Source organism: Scyliorhinus torazame, chromosome 11, assembly GCF_047496885.1.
Source record: "Scyliorhinus torazame isolate Kashiwa2021f chromosome 11, sScyTor2.1, whole genome shotgun sequence".
NCBI lineage: Eukaryota > Metazoa > Chordata > Chondrichthyes > Carcharhiniformes > Scyliorhinidae > Scyliorhinus > Scyliorhinus torazame.
The window spans coordinates 109,684,964-109,706,035 of record NC_092717.1 but is presented as its reverse complement, the minus strand read 5'-3'; the positions used below and the strand labels follow the sequence as shown (position 1 = coordinate 109,706,035).

The window sequence follows — 21,072 nt, the reverse complement described above, 5'->3', positions numbered from 1 at the left end:
GACAGTGGATTGTTGGTTACCTGCTCGAACCGAGCATAGAATGCATTGAGTTCATCGGGGAGGGGTGCGCTGCTGCCAGAGATACTGTTCGGCTTTGCTTTGTAGCCCGTTATGTTGTTTAGTCCTTGCCACAACTGCCGAGACTCTGTGACTCTAGCTTGGTTTGATATTCTCTCTTGGCATCTCGGATGGCTTTGCGGAGGTCATACCTGGATTTCTTGTATAGGTCAGGGTCGTCTGTCTTAGACGCCTCAGACCTGTCCTTCAGTAGGGAGTCAATCTCGCGATTGAGCCATGGTTTCCGGTTGGGGAATGTACGTACTGGTTTCTTTGGTACGCAGTCGTCCACACATTTGCTGATGAAGTCTGTGACAGTGGTGGCATACTCATTTAAGTTGGTCACTGAGTTCTTAAATATGGACCAGTCCCCTGTCTCTAAGCAGTCACGTAAGAGCTCTTCTGTCTCCTCGGACCAGCACTGCACAACCTTCTTAGCTGGATTCTCCCGCTTGAGTTTCTGCTTGTATGCCGGGAGAAGGAGCACCGTCTTATGGTCTGATTTCCCAAAGTGCGGTCGGGGGATGGAACGGTAGGCGCCCTTGATTTTTGAGTAGCAGTGGTCAAGAGTGTTGTCGCCCCTGGTGGGTCAGGAGATGTGCTGGTGGAATTTTGGCAGTACACTCTTGAGGTTGGCCTAGTTGAAATCTCCGGCCACGATGTCTGTTCGGAGTCTACACATTCTCCCTGTGTCTGCGTGGGTTTCCTCCAGGTGCTCCGGTTTCCTCCCATAAGTCCAGAAAGACATGCTTGTCAGGTGAATTGGACATTCTGAATTCTCCCTCAGAGTGCCCAAACAGGCGCCGGAGTGTGGCGACTGGGGATTTTCACAGTAACTTCATTGCAGTGTTAATGTGAGCCTACTTGTGACAATAAAGATTATTATTATTCGAAACAATGGGAGGTGATTTTCCATCTCTGTTTTCGGCAGGTGGGAATGACGGCAAGGATGGAGAATCAAGGAGAAATCCCAAAGCGGCTTTTAGGTCGATGGGATTTTCCCGCTCGATTATCCCCCTGTCCCCACCAGTGACCTAATGAGGATCCCACCATGCAATGACAGGAATCCTATTTCAAACAATTTAAATATAATCAGTGGGCCTCCCCACTGGAAAATCTCCCCCATGAATGATAGTCCCAGCACACCACACTGCCATGGTTCCTGACAGGTTTTTACAAATGGGGAACAGGAGAACAGAACCCCCCGGGGACACACAAGTAGGTACATCCCCCAGGGGGAAGAGTGCTGTGTTCGGTGTTTGATGTCGAACAAGGAATCTACCAAACTTCTTGTGACTTGTCCAAACCAGGATCTTTATTAAGTCACATGTGGTAAGATAGCGATCTGTTACACAGCAAGCTATCATGGAGTTTATTTGTCATAGATTATCATAGAATTTACAGTGCAGAAGGAGGCCACCCGGCCCATCAAGTCTGCACCGCTCTTGGAAAGAGCACCCTACCCAAGGTCAACACCTCCACCCTATCCCCACAACCCAGCAACCCCACCCAACACTCAGGGCAATTTTGGACACTAAGGGCAATTTATCACGGCCAATCCACCTAACCTGCACATCTTTGGACTGTGGGAGGAAACCGGAGCACCCGGAGGAAACCCACGCACACACGGGGAGGACGTGCAGACTCCGCACAGACAGTGACCCAAACCGGAATCGAACCTGGGACCCTGGAGCTGTGAAGCAATTGTGCTATCCACAATGCTACCGTGCTGCCCTGGAACTAACCCTAGGCACGACTTTCCTCATGTATGTCTTATAACCATCTCCCGATCACCGGATGTGCCTGCACTTATATCTGAGTGCCTTGTCGCATGACCACTGTCTCGAGACAGCATGGTGGGTCTATACTGCCATCTACAATATTGCTTACAGGCATATCACCACAAAGAGGACCGTGACTGGGAAGTACCCTGGCACTGCCCCTGGGGGAGGTGCAAACAAAGTTAGTTCAATAATAGCTACCTGCAGTTGAGCATGCTCACCTGGTCTACTTGATAGAAACTCTGAGCCTCCAAAGGTACAAGTGTTTCACAGTGTGGTATTTGTGTGTCAGATGATTGCATCACCTCAGTTTAACTGAACTGTTCATGAACCAGGCTATCTCAGGCATCGCTGGCAGCTATGTGCTACTGGTGCCCTCACCACTTCATGCTCCTCCAAATAGGCAAAGTCTCATCATCATCTTCCTTCTGAAGCTCCACTGCTGTGCAATGTTGTGCAAGATGATTCATGACACTATCATTCTGAATACCAATGCTGATGCACATTGAAGAGTGCCTCCAGATATGTCTGGGCACCTGAATCACAAATTCAGCTTTCAGATTGCCTGCTCAATTGCAACTCTGGTGCTTAAATGACATCTGATCATACACTCCTTGGTGTCAGTGTTTGGACTTTTCACCTGTATCATCAGCTATGCCTTTGGAAGGTACCCAGTGTCTCCAAAGTAACTGCTTTGAGATTTGAATATCTCTGGGGGGGTTTGACAAGCACAGGATGAATACATCAGGCAGCTCCCTGGAAATCTTGTATAAACATACTTCATAGATGATTTGGAGTTGGGGACCAAGTGCAATGTGTCCAAGTTTGCAGACGACACTAAGATGAGTGGTAAAGCAAAAAGTGCAGAGGATACCGGATGTCTGCAGAGGGATTTGGGATAGGTTAAGTGAATGGGCTAGGGTCTGGCAGATGGAATACAATGTTGACAAATGTGAGGTTATCCATTTTGGTAGGGATAATAGCAAAAGGGATTATTATTTAAATGATAACATACTAAAACATGCTGCTGTGCAGAGAGACCTGAGTGTGCTAGTGCATGAGTCGCAGAAAGTTGGTTTACAGGGGCAACAGGTGATTAAGAAGGCAAATGGAGTTTTGTCCTTCATCGCTAGAGGGATGGAGTTTAAGACTAGGGAGGTTATGCTGCAATTGTATAAGGTGTTAGTGAGGCCAAACCTGGAGTATTGTGTTCAGTTTTGGTTTCCTTAACTGAGAAAGGACGTACTGGCGCTGGAGGGTGTACAGAGGAGATTCACTAGGTTAATCCCAGAGCTGAAGGGGTTGGATTACGAAGAGAGGTTGAGTAGACTGGGACTGTACTTGTTGGAATTTCGAAGGATGCGGGGGGATCTTATAGAAACATATAAAATTATGTCGGGAATAGATAGGATAGATGCGGACAGGTTGTTTCCACTGGCGGGTGAAAGCAGAACTAGGGGGCATAGCCTCAAAATAAGGGGAAGTAGATTTAGGACTGAGTTTAGGAGGAACTGCTTCACCCAAAGGGTTGTGAATCAATTGGATTCCTTGCCCAGTGAAGCATTTGAGGCTCCTTCATTAAATGTTTTTAAGATAAAGATAGATAGTTTTTTGAAGAATAAAGGGATTAAGGGTTATGGTGTTCGGGCCGGAAAGTGGGGCTGAGTCCACAAAAGATCAGCCATGATCTCATTGAATGGCGGAGCAGGCTCGAGGGGCCAGATGGCCTACTCCTGCTCCTAGTTCTTATGTTCTTATGATACTTTGGTGGTTGAATTTGAACATTGATGGAATGGGATCCATTTCTGTTGATGAGGTCTCTTGGGTAATCTGGGGGACCACTGATAGCCACACAAGTTCAGTTAATGATTCCCTGGATCTTTGCAAAGTATACATAGGTGCTGGCCTTGGTAAACATGGCATCAGTCACCTTGTTCGTAACAGATTATGAGATTCTACAAATGTCACTCGCAAATCTCTGTGAGAAGCCAGAGGCAAAGAAATTATGAGCTGTGGTAACTTTGACCATCATTGATAATGCATGCTCCACGAGGAGTATATAACCGTGCTGGAAAGCAAGGTGGGGATGGTGAACGACCGCCAGAAAAGAATGCAGGAGAAGCTGGAGGACCTGGAGAATAGGTTCAGGAGGCAGAATCTCAGAATTGTTGGCCTCCCTGAAGGCAGAGAGGGATCAGATGTGAGGGGCTATGGAACGGACATGTTGGAGAAGTTGATGGGGGCTGGGGCATTCCCTCGTGCCCTGGAATTGGACAGAGCGCACAGAGCCCTCATGAGGAAGCCCAGAGCGAACGAGCCGCCGAGGGCCACGATGGTACGTTTTCACCGTTTCATGGACAAGGAACAAGTTCTGCGGTGGGGCAAGAAAGAACGGAGCAGCAAGTGGGAGAACTGTGAGTTGCGCATTTTTCAGGACCTGGGAGCGGATTTGGCCAAGAGGTGAGCTGGGTTCAATCGGGCAAAACGACCCTCTTTAAAAAGGGGGTGAAGTTCGGGATGCTGTACCCAGCCCGTCTGTGGATCACACATGAGGAACGGGACTTCTACTTTGAAACGCCAGACGAAGTATAGACCTTTATTAAAGAAATGAAGCTGGAGGCGAATTAAAAGACAGTTAAGCCTTGGAGAAGTACTGTGGCAGCGATCTGTGGTGCTGGATTGTATGAATTAAAGTAGCTCTATGTGAAATAATGGGCTGTGTGGATGGTTAAAGGTTGATCTGTCTTGCAGGACCTTGTTAGAGGGGGGGATGGGCTTTGAATTTAGTTCTGCTTTTTGGGTGACTATTTTTCTAAAGTGACTGTTTCTTCACTGTTTTTTCTGTTGTTTGTTTACTGGGGAATGTGATGCTTTTAAAATGTTTATTCATGTGAGAGGAGAGTACAATAGGGAGACAGACTGCTTGGTGCCAGGGGCGGGAGCTATCGAGTCAGCATGGGTCAGCTGACTCTCGGAAGCGCAGTGTGGGGTGGACAGGTGTTAAGCTGGAGCTTGACTTGGGGGATTCGGTTTTTTGTGTTGCTGCTGGGGGGGGGGGGGGGGGGGGGCTGCTTTGCTGACAGGGGAGGAACTGTTATGAGGGGACAAATGGGAGGTCGGGAACGGCGACAGCCCGAGTGGGGACTCGAGGAAGCAGAGGGCACGAGCTCGAGGCTGGCCTAAAAAGGGTAATGGCTAGTCAGCAGGGGGGGAGTGGTTGGTCACATGGAACGCGAGAGCTGATCACATGGAACGCGAGAGGACTGAATGGGCCGGTCAAGAGGGCCCGCGTATTCGCACATTTGAGGGAACTGAAGGCGGACGTGGCAATGCTACAAGAGACACACCTAAAGGTTACAGACCGGACGAGATTGAGGAAGGGGTGGGTTGGCCAAGTGTTCCACTCAGGACTGGACTCAAAGACCAGGGGGGTAACGATCTTGATCAGCAAACGAGTGGCATTCGAGGCAGGGAGAATCGTGTCAGACAAGGGGGGTAGGTACATAATGGTGAGTGTGAAGGTGGAGGGGGTGCAAGTGGTACTTGTGAACATATATGCTCCGAATTGGGACAACGTGGAATTTATGAGGCGGGTGTTAGGTTAGATCCCAGACTTAGAGTCACATAACCTGATCATGGGAGGGGACTTCAACACAGTCATTGACCCGGAATTGAACCGGTCAAAATCCAGGACAGGGAGGAGGTCGGCTGCGGCAAAGGAATTGAAGGGTTTTATGGAACAGATGGGGGGAGTAGACCCATGGAGGTTTGCAATTTTTCGGGGTGTAAAAATTGGAGTTTTCCTGTTTTTCACATGTCCACAAGGTATACTCTCACATCGACTTTTTTGTTCTGAGCAGGGCGCTAATACCGGGGGTGGTGGATACTGAGTACTCGGCAATCGCAGTGTCGGATCATGCCCTGCACTGGGTGGATCTACGGGTTAGTGTGGGCCCGCTGTGGGGACTGGATGTGGGGTTGCTAGCGGACGAAGCGATCTGTGGGCGGGTTAACAAGTCCATCCAGAACTACCTGGAAAGAAATGATATGGGGGCGGTCTCTGCAGCGACAGTCTGGGATGCTTTGAAGGCAGTAGTCAGAGGAGAATTAATCTTGATACGGGCCCACAGAGAAAAGGTGGAACACGCTGAGAGAGATGGATTAGTAGAGGAGATACTCCAGATGGACAGGAGTTACTCGGAGGCCCGGACGCGGGGTTACTGAGGGAGCGGCAGAGGTCACAGGTGGAGTTTGGGCTGTTGACCACAGGGAAAGCAGTGGAACAATTGAGGAAGGCAAGGGGGGCGATCTATGAGTACGGGGAAAAGACAAGCAGAATGTTGGCGCACCAGCTCAGGAAAAGAGAGGCGGCCAGGGAGATGGGTAAAGTAAAGAGAAGAGACGGGAATACTGTCCTGGACCCAGCGGGGATGAACGAGGTCCTTAAACTCATCAAATTATATGAGTCGGAACCCCCGGCTGGGGTGGAGGGGATGAGGCAATTTCTGGATCAGTTGAGGTTCCCGAGGGTGGAGGAGGACCTGGTGGAGGGGCTGGGTGCCCCAATTGAGATTGAGGAAATAATCAAGGGGCTGGAGGGCATGCAGTCGGGCAAGGCCCTGGGGCCTGACGGCTACCTGGTGGAATTCTATAAGAAGTTTTCAGAGATATTGAGCCCACTGCTGGTCAGGTCATTTAACGAAGCAAGAGGGAAGGGAGTCCTCCCTTTAGCACAGGGCTAAATCGCTGGCTTTGAAAGCAGACCAAGGCAGGCCAGCAGCACGGTTCAATTCCCGTACCAGCCTCCCCGAACAGGCGCCGGAATGTGGCGACTAGGGGCTTTTCACAGTAACTTAATTTGAAGCCTACTTGTGATAATAAGCCATTTTTATTTTCATTTCATTTTTTTTTCAATGTCACAGGCCTCGATTTCATTGCTCCTGAAACGGGAGAAGGATCCGGAGCAATGCGGGTCATACAGTCCAATTTCTCTCCTGAATGTGGATGCCAAATTGCTGGCTAAGATACTGGACACAAGGATAGAGGACTATGTCCCAAGGGTGATAGGGGAAGACCAGACGGGATATGTTAAGGACAGGCAACTCAAGGCCAATGTTCGAAGGCTTCTAAATGTTATTATGATACCCTCAGAAGGAGAGGAGGTGGTGGTAGCGATGGATGCGGAGAAGGCTTTTGATCAGGTGGAGTGGAATTACCTGTGGGAGGCGCTGGGAAGGTTTGGGTTTGGTGAGGGCTTTATTGACTGTGTGCGGTTGCTCTATCAGGCACCAGTAGCGAGTGTGCGTATGAACCGGCTGAGGTCAGGGTATTTTGAACTACACCGAGGAACGTGGCAAGGGTGGCCCCTCTCCCCATTACTGTTTGCTCTGGCCATAGAGCCAATGGCCATGGCGTTAAGAGCTTCTAGGAACTGGAAAGGGCTGGTTCAAGCGGGGGGTGGGGTCGGGGGGGGGGGGGGATGGAGCACCGGGTCTCGCTCTATGCAGGCGACCTGCTCTTGTACATTTAGGACCCGTTGGAGGGAATGGGGGAAGTCATGCGAATCTTGGGGGAATTTGACAATTTTTCAGGGTATAAATTGAACATAGGGAAAAGTGAGATGTTTGCCATCCAGGCAAGAGGGCAGGAGAGACTTGGAGAGCTGCCGCTTAGAATGATAGGAAAGAGCTTTTGATATCTGGGAATCTAGGTGGCTCAGGAATGGGAGGTACTACACAACTACACAAGTTAAACCTATCCCGGTTGGTAGAACTAATTGAAGGGGACTTTAAGAGATGGGACATGCTCCCGCTATCACTGGCGGGGAGGGTACAGACCGTGAAAATGACAGTCCTCCCAGATTTCAGTTTGTCTTTCAGTGCCTCCCCATCTTTATCCCAAAGGCCTTTTTCAAGCGGGTGAATAAGGTTATTTTGGGCTTTGTGTGGGCGAGTAAAACCCCGCGAGTGAAGAAAGTGTTGCTGGAGCGCAGTCGGGGGATGGTGGATCGGCTCTGCCGAACTTATGCAATTACTACTGGGCGGCTAATATAGTCATGATTAGGAAGTGGGTAGTGGGGGAGGGGTCGGCATGGGAGTGAATGGAGGCGGCGTCATGTAAAGACACCAGTCTGGGAGCATTGGTAACGGCACCTCTGCCGTTCGCGCAGGCCCGATACTCCACAAGTCCGGTGGTAGTGGCGGCTCTGAGGGTCTGGGGGCAGTGTAGGAGATATAAGAGAGTGGAGGGAGCATCGATTTGGACCCCGATTTATAATAACCACAGGTTTGTACCGGGTAGGCTAGATGACGGGTTCCGGAGTTTGCAGAGGGCAGGAATTAGAAGGAAAGGGGATCTATTTATAGACGGGAGCTTTCCCAGCTTGAAAGCTTTGGAGGATAAATTTAAATTTCCAGCAGGGAAGGGTTTTAGGTATTTGCAGGTGCGAGACTTCCTGAGAAAACAGGTGTCGGCCTTTCCGCTGCTGCCACCATGGGGGTACAGGATAGAGTAGTTTCCAGTACCTGGGTTGGAGAAGGGAAGGTATCGGATATTTACCAGGAGATTTCGGAGGCGGAGGAAACTCCGGTGGAGGAGCTAACGGGCAAGTGGGAGGACGAGCGAGGAGGAGAGATAGAGGCGGGGCAATGGGCGGATGCCCTAAGCAGGGTTAATACCTCCTCATCATGCGCCAGGCTTAGCCTGATACAATTTAAGGTAGTCCACCGGGCACACATGACAGTGGCTAAGATGAGTAAGTTCTTTGGGGTTGAGGATAGGTGTGCGAGGTGCGCGGGAAGCCCAGCAAATCATGTCCACATGTTTTGGGCATGTCTGAAGCTTAGAGGGTTTTGGCAGGGTTTTGCTAAGGCAATGTCCATGGTGCTAAGAACACAGGTGGTGCCGAGTCCGGAGGTAGTGATCTTTGGAGTGTCGGGCGATCTAGGAGTTCAGGGGGTGAAAGCAGCCGACGTCTTGGCCTTTGCCTCCCTGGTAGCGGCGGGCGGATTGTTGTTGTATGGTTGAGGTGCGCGAAGATTGGGCTGGGGGGGGGGGGGGGGGGGGAATGTTTATTTTACCATGTTGATGTCATTGTTTATGTTACTGTTATAAAAATTTTCAAATACCTTAATAAAATATTATTTAAAAAAAAGATAATGCATGCTCACCTGATCTACTTGATTGAAACTTTGAGCCTCCAAAAGGTACTGGTTCTCATTCATGTCCGGGAAGGCTTATCCTCTGTCTTTACACCTAACGTTGAGGGTATCGTCCATGTGAGCTGGAGCTCCATGTTCATCCCTCTATCCTGTGGAGTAGATCTGACTGGTGCTGCTCCTGCTGTTGCTGATATTGCTGCTACTGCTGATCCTCTTGTTCCTCAAGGTAGAACTGTAGATCTAGGTCCTATGCTGGTCTTAAACCCAAAAGTACAGATCAAAGGTGAGAAAACATCAAGCTGACAGAAATAACCTTCAATCAGTGAAAGCACACTCTCAAACCAAGCCCTTGAAGCAAAACTCACTAAGGCTCCCTTGACAGCACCTTCCAACCCGTGAACTTTCCCACCTAGAAGGGTAAGGACTGTAGATGCATTGGACCACTACCCAAGTTCCCCACCAAACCACATACCAGCTGGAACTACATTAGTGTTCCTACACTGTCAATGGATCAAAATCCTGGAAATGCGCCCCTAACAGCACTGTGGGTGCTATCGACACCACATGGACTTCAGCAGTTCAAGAAGACAGCTCACCACTACCTTCTCAAGGGCAAGTAGGGATGGGCCTACCAAGTGAAAGAATCTCGTGAAGTGAACATCCCATGAAGGAATTTTTTAAAAGTCTTTCACCTAGGCTAGTAGATATTAGATCTCAGCTGCCCTCTTGTCTTGTTTTCCCTGGTAAGTTCCAAGAAACTTGGGCCACCTATGCATGCAGAGTTACATTCAGAAAATGGGTAATAGAAGCAGCTGATGAGCACTTTACAATAGCAGACTCATGGAGGTTTTCCAGGTTATGCAGATTGCACTCAGGTTAAAGGCAGAAGTCAGCAAGTACCTGCCAGTGCAACCCGACACTTCCAGCTGTTTCCATTTGCCCACTAGTTGGAAACTCACCCACCTTGGCAGGTTAAAATTTCTCTCTCCAAGTTAGATATTCTGCTCCTGGCTGTCCATTGTAATAGACAATGGGAACTCAAAAATGAACTTGATCGGGCGGGGGGGGCAGGGGCCTTCCCATAGTGCATTTGGGCTGTGGGGGTGGGGGGTAGAGGGGGGAGGTCGGCGATCTTTTCGAAGGCCTCGGAGATCGGGACGCCATCTCTCGCTACACTGGGGAGTTCAGCCGAGCGGAGCTCCCTCTGTACAAAACGAGGCTATGTGCAGCCTCGGCCATGCGTTGCCCGTTTAGGCCCCTTATTCAACATGAGTCACGTGTTTATCGCACTGCGAGCGCCAGGAAACACGCAGCTAAACGCGCTCGCTAGAGGACTTTGATCCCTTTTGGGAGAATCGTACCCAGTATCTGAGGAGCGCAACTACTTTTTATTCTCTAAAAAGGTCTCCACCCAAACATTGGTCTGCCTCTTCAAATACTGAAAGATTTGCTGAAGAAATTCCAGTATTTTATGTTTTTTCAAAAATATAAATTTAGAGTACCCAATTATTTTTTCCAATTAAGGTGCAATTTAGCGTGGCCAATCCACCTAACTTGCACATCTTTGGGTTGTGGGGGTGAAACCCACGCAGACAACGTGCAAACTCCACACGGACAGTGACCCAGGGCCGGGATTCAAACCCAGGTCCCCAGCGCCGTAGGGAGCAATGCTAACCACTGTGCCACCGTGCTGCCCTATGGTTTGATTCTTGAGTTATGTTTTGTTTCCAGTTTGACTCATTTTTAGAGACATACCTTCATACTTTTCCTCTTTGCATAAAGCAGGCGTCCAACTGAGAACTGGCAGACTGGTCAGGGGTTGCTAGAAGCAGAATGAGGCAACTCACTCCAGAACCTGTAGGCAGTGTTGCTCCTACTTTCACATGTCAAGTGAACTTTACAATGGACACGCTTAATGTTTTATGACACATACTGCAATGCAACCTATAGACCAACTCCATGACAGTGTCTGTTAGGATCATAGCTATCTTGAACTTTATGCTAAAGGATCAGGTGTGACCACAATTTCATACCATGCAAGGCTTTCTGTGGGGTTAAAGCACCTAAGGCTGTAATTAAAGGAACATTTTCAGGTATGAAGAACACTTTAAGATGGTGTGACAAGGAAATCAATAGAAATAAATGTAGTGCACGGGAGCACAGTTAGTACTGTTGCTTCACAGCACCAGGGTCCCAGGTTCGATTCCCGCCTTGAATCTCTGTGCGGAGTCTGCACGTGTCTGCGTGGGTTTCCTCCAGCTGCTCTGGTTTCCTCGCACAAGTCCCATGGTCTTTTTCATTCTTGTTTTCAAGTCCCTCTATGGTCTCAACCCTATTATCTCTGTAATCTCCACCAGTCGCACGTCCCTTCAAGATATCTGCATTGCCCTAATCCTGGCCTCTTGAACATTCTCGATTTTAATCACTCCACTATTGGTGGCCATGCCTTCAGTTACCTAGACCCTCCCTATTCCTCACTGACCCCTTCAAGACACCCCTTGAAACCTACCTTGTTGATCAGGCTGTTGGCCATTTGCCCTTAATATCTCCTTATATTGCTCAGTATCATATTTTGTTTCATAATCCACATGTGAAGCACTTTGCGGCATTCTATTAAGTTAAAGGGTCCCAGGTTCGATTACTGGCTTGGGGCTGGTTTAGCACAGTGGGCTAAATAGCTGGCTTGTACTGCAGAACAATGCCAGCAGCGTGGATTCAATTCCCGTACCGGCCTCCCTGAACAGGCGCCGGAATGTGGCGACTAGGGGATTTTCACAGTAACTTCATTGAAGCATACTTGTGACAATAAGCGATTATTATTAAAGGTTGTATATAAATATAAGTTTTTGTTGTTATTAATTCTAAACTGCAGAACCACCAGTACTTTTCCAATGTAATTTTGTCAGCTTCCCACATCAACCCCCTAATGCGAACAATGTTGACAATTTATTATTGAATTGTGCCAAACCATGGAAGATTTATAGATACTGAAAACTGGCTGTGGATGTTGCTTTTCATGTTGGGCCTTTACAGTCAGTAGATTGTAGAAGACTTTTAGCTAACTTGTTTGGGTTGGTCTTAAGTACAAGTACCAGAGCTCACTGTTCAATTGCTAATTCACAATGCCAACCAGTCTCTCCAGTCAATACATTTCGGGTTTATTTAAGGACGTTTTAATTGCAAGATAGCAATTATGAGATTTTTTTAAAAAATAGTGAAATACATTTTGAAATGAAATGCAAAATTATGTATTGCTCATTTGCATGATAAAGTGTCCATGACTACTGAGTATGTTTCAAGAAATGTAGAATTGTAATTCTAGTACAATCAACTGATCTCCAGCATGAATATGGGGCAAAAGTGGGTACAGGGTTAGCTCTCCTGTCATTGTTTCAGAAGACTTTACTTTCAAGTCACACTCCAGGACTTTGGCACATAATCTAGGTTGTTAGTGTCATTCTTAGCACACTTGGGCTTGTTCAGCCAGTGCCATCCATCACAGATTCACATCAAACATTAGACATTATGGATGGAATTCTCCCACCCTTCCCACAGCGGGTTTATTGATGGGCGGGGGCGGTGAATCAGGCAGGAGTCGAAAAGTCAGAAACCCACCAGCGTAAAATCATGCTGCAGTTCTCCCAATGATGGGTTAATGGCGGGATGCACCTCCTGCTGGCAGGTGGCATGGTCAGTGGGCTCGTTCTCCCAAAAAGTAATAAAGTGTCATTTTGGACAGGTTTGGCGGGTGATTCCCATTGGGTGTTTGGGCACGATCCAGGCTGGTATTCGCACACATTTAAGTTTTTTTTGAGCCTGCGGAGTTTCTCACTGAAAATTCCCGCACTTGGAATTTTTTCTGGAGTGGGGAACTAAAGGCGCTGTCAAGACCCGTTCCTCAGAGATCGGACACCATTTTTAAAGGGTGCTCAGATCTCAACGTGAGGTTGAGGGTCCCCACATCCCCGACTCACGGGCATCACGATCCGCCACAGACATGGGCAACACACCCAACCCTCGACCCCGGAGGGACAACCTCACCCCTCCATCATTAAAGTATGCATGACCCACCACCACCACCCCCAAACAACCCAGACATGAGGGTGATCTGGTCCCACACCCATTCATCCTGGTAGGCATTGGGGCATGGCCCCCCTCCCCCAAGTGTGCATACCTGCCCCCGCCCCCCACACCTTTTGGGCCCTGCCCCTTTTAGTCCCTCCCTTTTCTGGCCCCTACATTCAGACCCCGCCTTCATCCCCTCACCCTTCATTTCCCCCTTTTTATCACTGTTGCTTCACAGCACCAGGGGCCCAGGTTCGATTCCCAGCTTGGGCCACTGTCTGTGGAGTCTGCACGTCCTCCCCGTGTCTACGTGGGTTTCCTTCGGGCGCGGCGTGTTCCTCCCACAAGTCCCGAAAGACGTCCTTGTTAGGTAATTGGACATTCTGAATTCTCCCTCAGTGTACCCTAACAGACACTGTAGTGTGGCGACAAGGAGATTTTCACAGTAACGTCGTTGCAGTGTTAATGTAAGCCTACTTGTGACACTAATGAAGATTATTATTATTATCCCCTAGCAGTGCCAACCTGGCACTCATGCAGTGCTAACTGGGTACCTCTTCAGTGCCAAGTTGCGCATGATTTGCATTGTGGGGGGAGGGGCCCCTCCAAAGGGCTTTTGGGGGACACACCTTGAAGATTCTTTCATGGCCCAGCGCCCCAGCGCCACGCTGGGAAATACCTGCACCAATCCTCGGCCATGCAAATCCCAGCCCAGAGGACCAAAGAATCATTGAGGCATCAAGAATTCAATGCCCAGCTCGTTAATAGGATGCAAATGGATCAATTTGTCATATTTGCATTCTCCCGCTGGCATGGGCATGAACAGTGGACCGGAACATTGGAGGGCGCCGTTCCCATTTTTCCTCCAACGTTTGATTCCCCACCGCATCAGGAACTACCTCTACCGGTGGCAGAGAATCCAGCCCCACCATCAGTTAGGCAACCCAGATGTGCAGAGAGTCCCATATTCTCAGCTATTGCTATCCCTTGAGGACTAAGGGTTGAGAACTCACCCATCATAAACTCTGAATAAAGGATTGCACACATCTCCCTGACAACAGGCAAGTGTCTGGTATCACGTTGTTCTGAGATTGACATCACATGACTGTTAATCTTAAAAGGGGACAGTGAGTATGAAGAAGGCTGAACTTGGGAATAAGAGGATTGCAAAGATCCAAACCAAAATGCTATCATCTGACCATTACATTCACATACCCAAGGGGTAGAATTTTTAAGTTGGCTTGCCACCTGAGAATTGGTGTGTAACATGCTGCCGGTGACTCTCAGAAGCCCACAATCATTTCATGCTTAATTAAGTGTTGATTAGCAGTGAGCGGAACTTCCATTTGACCTCGGAAGGAGGTTTGCCTTGGAAAACCTATGGCCAATCTGATTGGTTAACAGCCCTCCAACCCCTCCAGGTACAGTGCTGCATTGGCCAGAAGAGGTCTGCTGTGTTCTGCCTGGAACTAAGTGCCAGGACCATTCCCAAGGTAAGTCCCCTGAGGCCCCATTAGTGGGATGGTTGGAGATACCCTGCGGAGTCAGGAGGAGGAATGACCATGGTATAGGGGGTTGGGGTAGGGGGGTAGGCTAGGGGTGCGAATCGGACTGGAATTCCCAGGGCCCAGAGAGGAATTTGCCCTAAATCTGAAGGGACCTTCAGATTGAGGCGCCCATACTCCTTCCCGCTGGGAATGAAGAATCATTGGAAAACAGATTTCCCGCCTTCCCAGTCTGCACATGTGACTACCTAAAAGTCGCATGGGCAGCGTAATATTTGGGAATTTAAAAAAATTTGTTCATGGGACATGGACGTTGCAGGCTGTGCCAGGATTTATTGCCCATCCCTATGTGCCCTTGAGGGGGCTGTTCAGAGTCAACCATGTTGTTGTGTGTCTGGAGTCACATGTAGGCCAGACTGGGTAAGGACAGCAGATTTCCTTCTCTAAAGAACATTAGTGAACCAGATGGTTTTCACGACAGTTGACAATGACTTCCTGGTCATCATTCGACTTTTAATTCCAGAATTTTATTAAATTAACATTTCACCATCTGCAGTGGCGTGATTTAAACCTGGATGCCGAGAGCATTACTCTGAGTCTCTGGTTTACTAGTCCAGTGACAATATCACTATGCCATTGCCTCCCCACAATAGGCAAGATAATCCCCTCAATTGGCTCATTAACTGTCAATGGGCACATTGTGGAACTGCACCTACAGCTGCTGAACAAAATATCACACATTGGGACATTGAAATGCTCAGAGTCCCCTGCCTATGCCCACACTAACTACAGCAGCGCAAGCTGCCAAGGGTGCTTCTGCCCTTATGAGGCCAGACACCTCCAGGGCTCAGACCACCAGAGGATGTCCAGCAAGATCATCGCAGGCATCAGGACATAGCAGTCAGCAGGCTGCCTCTGCCCCTGCTGCACATGTCAGAGCTGCACCAAAGCACGGTAGTAGAGTGAGGAAAGTGAAATAAATTTTACGTTATCTCAGGGTCACGTGTTTTCTCTATCACTTAATAAATTGCACTTTTTGAAAACCATTCCATGGGCAGAATTCTATGTGTTCTGGATGGGCATATGCCCAACCTGGAAGCATATAAAATAACACCTAATGACATCAGGCACGCATTTCAATGTCCCAATGTGTGATATTTTGTTCGACAGCTGTAGGTGCAGTTCCACAATGTGCCCGTTGACAGTTAATGAGCCAATTGAGGGGATTATCTTGCCTATTGCGGGGAGTGGCGGCGTAGTGGTATTGTCACTTGACTAGTAAACCAGAGTAATAGTTATATAAATACATTTCCCATGGCTACAGTTGTTTAATACAATTAAAATTAAAAGATAGTCTGATCATTTTGATCATGTTTTAATATTAATAGATGCATAAGTTCAAAAATATATTTTAATTTTTTTCTAGGATGCATCTTTTCAACAGCTATTAGTTACTCGTCAGCCATGGACATTACCAAGTGATACCGACAGTGAAGTTGTGGATCCAGGTCCGGACAAATGTGAGTACATACTTCACAGAGTTCTGGCACACAAGGGAAGGTTTATGCTCTTTATATTACTGCCAGTGGAGGTCCCAACGTTGATGGCAGCTGTCTAATAAAAATGATGGAGCACACCTGCTTCGCGTGGCTTGGAGCATCACTTCAGAAGTTGACATTTGCCTGCACTACCAGACCTATAGCACTAATGGCAAAAAGTGTTAAGCCTTCAGCTAAATCCCCATTTTTATTGCATGCCCTTACAGACTGTTGATTTGGTGCAACTCAGGTCTCTCACTGCTGGGCTGTATGAACCTTCTTTAGGCAATGAGGAGAGCCTGCAGGCAGTTAATGAAAGTCACAATTATTACTGTTAAGCAGCTGTATTTGTGTGAGCTCGTATATGTTCTCCATTGTAGCTGGTGCTGTGGAATCCCCCCACAATGTTAGGATAGGCAGACTACAGAGCAGTAGGAGCACTTGTCAATTGTTGAACCATTTTGAATGGAAGCAGTTTTGAAATGAGGTGAGGGAAATCAGTAACATTTATGTCAATGTTTTGAGATACTTATGCTTTAGCATTTCCTGCATGATATAATGCCTGAGTTCTAACTCAGGGCGAATATTGTTCGTACAGAATCTAAAAAGGAATCTAACTCTTCAGTAAGTATGTCTTTATCATTGAGATTTATCGACATTCACTGCCGAGGGATATAGAGGATTATCTTACCTGGTGAATGATGATGTTGAAAATCAGTCACTATAGCAGCAAGGATAGACATACCTGCCTTTGTCAAGACAACCTGAGGCGTTCAGAAAAGCAGTCAGTAATTGGAGATGTATCTTACTATCTCCAGCAGGTTCATAGGTACTCTGTCACCTCCAGACTGGATTATTCCGATGCTTTTTGACTGTCTGCCAATCCCTACACATTCAGCTCATCCAAAATTCTGCTGCCTATTTCCTATTCCACACAAAGGGCAGAATTTTTACTTCACTAAATGTATAAAACTCTGAAAGAGTTTGACAGGGTAAATGTTTCCTGTGGCTCACGAATCTAGAACACAGATGTACAGCCTCAGGAGGAGGAGTCAATCATGAGATGAGGAGACATTTCTTCACTCAAAGGGTTATGAACCTTTGAAATTCCAGAGGGTTGTGGATGCTGCATCATTGGGGCAGACAGATTTTTAATCTCTCAGGGGATCAAGGGATACTGGGAGCAATTGGAAAACGAGTTGAAGCCCAAGATCAGTCATGATCGTTCTGAATGGCGGGAGAAAGCTTGATAGGCAGAAGGTAGCAGAATGCTTGGCCATTGCTAATGCAGAAATGGGGCTCTCCCAAATGACTGGTGACAGAATTAAATGTTGCTGAAAAGAGAGAGATGCGGCTGAAGCTTTTCATCTTGCATTCATCCGGACAAACGCAACGCAAGAATGCCAAATTTCAAATGATCACAACAATTTATTTGACAGGAGAAAAGGGGTGCTGATTGGTTGGAAAGCCGATTCTGATTGGCCGAGGCACTGCCATTGGAGAAAGCAATGAGGATGTGTAGGCTCTCCAGGCTTCTGGGTAATTAAAAAGTTACAAGACACAAACACCTCCCTTCTGTTTGCACAGAACGGGCATCTGCACACGAATGTATGTCGCTCCTAGCAAGTGTAAATGCACCATGTCACAGGCTCAACTTTTACGAGTCACATGATGCCCCAGTCTTTGCACCTTTATACAGAATGAGCGGCTGCCTCTTTGGAGACAAGGTTAACCTCTGAGGACGTGGATGATGGCACCTGTGAAGGGCCCAACCACTGATCCAAAGAGAAAAGACAACTGGAGCAATATGAGCACTAAAGTGGTCAGAGAGCAAGCTGAAGATGTGATTCAGGTGCCCGGACAGAGCTGGGACATCCTTCATTTTGTACCAGCAGGAATGTCCAGAATTGTTGTGGACATGTATCTTGTACAAAATTGTGTGACAGAAAGGACTGGCACAGCAGGATGGGGACGGTCATGACTGGTCTGTATCCTCATGGAAGGGGGCAGATGAAAAGGAGAAGTGGCAACAGTGGCAGCAGTAGCCTGTTCGATCCAGGGTTCTTGTAGTTGCTCACCCAGCTGCCAGACTCATCCAGCCAAGATTCAGCTAACCTCAGACTGTGAAACCTTATGGAACAACAATGTTGAATCAACTGTAACCACCATGCTGTCTCCAAATCACAAATAATATCAGTCAGAATTTCCTCTATCTCATTACTTGTCTTCTACTCTGGTCATGCCATTCTTGTCCAGTTCAATGACTGGACAATGGAAACATGAGATAAAGGGCATGATTCATTGAGAAGAAACCCCACTTCCATGTTCTCCTTCTTTCCTCTCATGGTGTACCTGCAATTCCCTGCTAGTCAAGAGCTGGAAACGGTTTTCTGCACTTCGATGAGGTAGTGAGCAATGAAGGCGAGACTTTCCCCCATCCTATTTAAAGTGATAGATTGAGTCTGCAACTCATTGCACAGAGCAAGTATGCATTTGGTTGCCTGTCGTGTCTGATTCGCCATGTAGGTGGCCACTCTCTTCATGGAGGTGAACATCAATCCAAATGCCTGAAACACACATCTGGGTAATACAAAACAGCACAAGACTTGAGCATATTCCTTTTGTCTGCCTTTTAGGCTGAAGTAACTCTGGATAAGGGTGATTTCCGCCCAACAGTGAATTAGTCCATTGATCGTGCTGTAATTCCCAGAATCAACTTATAAGCATAATAGGCCATCAGCTCATCGTCTGTGTAACAAGGGAATTAAAGCCATTCGGGAGTGCGGAGGAGAGGGAACTTATTGCTGCTGACACTTGCACCCAGGGAATGAAAATGGAAAAGATAAAGATATTGGATTAAGTGACTGATGGAGTCCATGGGAACAGGAGGAGCAAAGAATGGCTAAGCACTCTCCTGTTTTCTGTCAAGACTGTGGAGTTAGGTTCCTTTGGCTGAGGAGGCCTGGGCTCCAGCCTTATGAGTCCTGCTAGGAAAGGGATGTTAAATGAGCAACACACCTATGTATCTGATTTCTTTCCCAAGATGTGCAGACGTTGAGTGGGGTCACAAGTGAGGCCACGTCCCTTATATGCAGCAACATCAGGGTGTTTTTTCCTGTTGAGGAACAGAAACCAGAATGCCCTGAGATTGATAGCTGGATGTACAGCTGCAGCTGTGCTCCATTTTGTTTTGCTCTTTTGAGGTAATATGTCTTTCCAGGCGGCAACCCTATAGCAGATGTGCTTTGGGCCATGTCCATGAAATTGGACAAAATAATCAGCTGCAACTAGGCCTAAACATGTGCAGTGCACCTGAGTGCATTGTGCCTGTCCAGCATCATGTAGAGAGCCATGAAAATCAGTGCCCATAATGTCATGTGGTTTGTGGAAATATGGTTCAACTCATAAGATCAAAATGAATTCAATATGTATTCATGTTCAGGAAATATAGAAAAACTATCAGGGGAGCATATGTCCAAAAGAGTTAGGATTTCAAAGAAGTTGAAAGGAAATGGGGAAAAGATGCACATAAGCTAGAGCTAAAGCAAATAAGAACACTGGGTTAATAAGAGAAACGCATTACAGACACCCAGTGAAAAGAAAGGGTAATACAGTGAATAATGTACCTACTCATTATTAATGGACAAGTAACAACAGCATCTCAGCTAACAAACATGGTACAAGGTGCTGCCTAATGCACTGAGGATGATGTTCACTTTGAATAGATTTTGGGCTGGTTGGGTGGAGCTCTCTCACTGCCCCATCCAAAGTTCTTTGGCAGCCAGATCTGTTTTGAGGCCGGATTTCCACATGTCGGGTGAGATGTGACATTAGGACCAGTACTGAAGGGCAACTGTAGGTTTTGTAGGGGGGAAGGGGCAACGGGAAGGTGTAGGGGGTGGTAAAATCTGGAACCTCCAATGTGGAGCCAAGCCAGGTGTAGGACTTAAAAGGGGGGAGGAAATTGTGGGAAGCGGTTCACACGGGATGGCTTGTCTGTTCATGCTTCTCTTGGCCCCACATACATTTCGACAGAAACATTTTATTTATCTATTTCTGAGGTCTGCAGCAGTCCCTTGAAATGCCACTGTCAGATCACTCAATTCCAAGTACAAATAAAGTAGGTAGTGCAAGTTCTTATGATATAGTTTCTTGGATTTTCAGATGACCGTTGACAAATGTCCACATCACAACAGATAGGGTCAGGTTCCAATTCTAATTCTCTACCCACACCTAGTGGTGCACTAAGGCAGACTTTTGTCTGTTTCCATAGCTCGTAATCCCAGGACAGGTCGCTAATCTGTCGCCAGGGCTTATAGCTCGAGGGATGCCGCTCCGCATCAAGCGTGGCTCACCAGGAGTCTCTCCTGCTCTTACCACCAGCCATTGGCATGTTGGAAGGATTTGAAGGTTGGCACACTCAACCTGCTTGACCGTGTTCTGAACACACCTTCTTTGGCCATCAAGTCCTAGGGTGGGACTCAAACCCAGAGCTTCTCACTACACCACAAGACCTCCTAATCGTCATGTTTCATAACCAATAATCCAGATGAATTTGCATTCAGATCCCACCATGGTTCTTTCCTGGGGACAATTTGAGAATTTGAATTCAGTTAGAATAAATATGGAAATGAACTGGTATCAAAAAGAAATGAGTTCCCTAATGTCCTTCAAGTAGGGAATCTCAATGAGTGGGATTTTCTGGCCTCACCCACCGGTGGAATCATTCGGTTCTGCGGAAGTCAATGGACTTTTTAACTGGCTCTCTGCATCCGCCATGCAGGGGAAGGAAAATCCTGGCCAATGTCTTATCAGGTCTGGCCTATGTATGATTCCCATCGCACATGTGCTTGGCTATTAAACTGCGCTCTGAAATGGCCAAGCAAATCATTCAGTTGTATCAAATCAAAACCAAGGATGGACAGGAAATCGGTACAGTAGCACAGGTTATACTACAGAGTTGGTG

General features: G+C 47.5%; 1 protein-coding gene across 3 annotated transcripts in view; it reads left to right on the top strand.

The window, feature by feature from the left end:
• Positions 1-21,072, top strand: part of c11h8orf34 (chromosome 11 C8orf34 homolog) — a 701,484-nt gene that overhangs the window by 662,046 nt on the left and 18,366 nt on the right. For all 3 annotated transcript variants that reach the window (XM_072467615.1, XM_072467614.1, XM_072467616.1), the window contains exon 13: positions 15,995-16,088. In XM_072467615.1, coding sequence (XP_072323716.1) covers positions 15,995-16,088 — 94 coding nt within the window. The remainder of the gene's footprint in view (positions 1-15,994; positions 16,089-21,072) is intronic.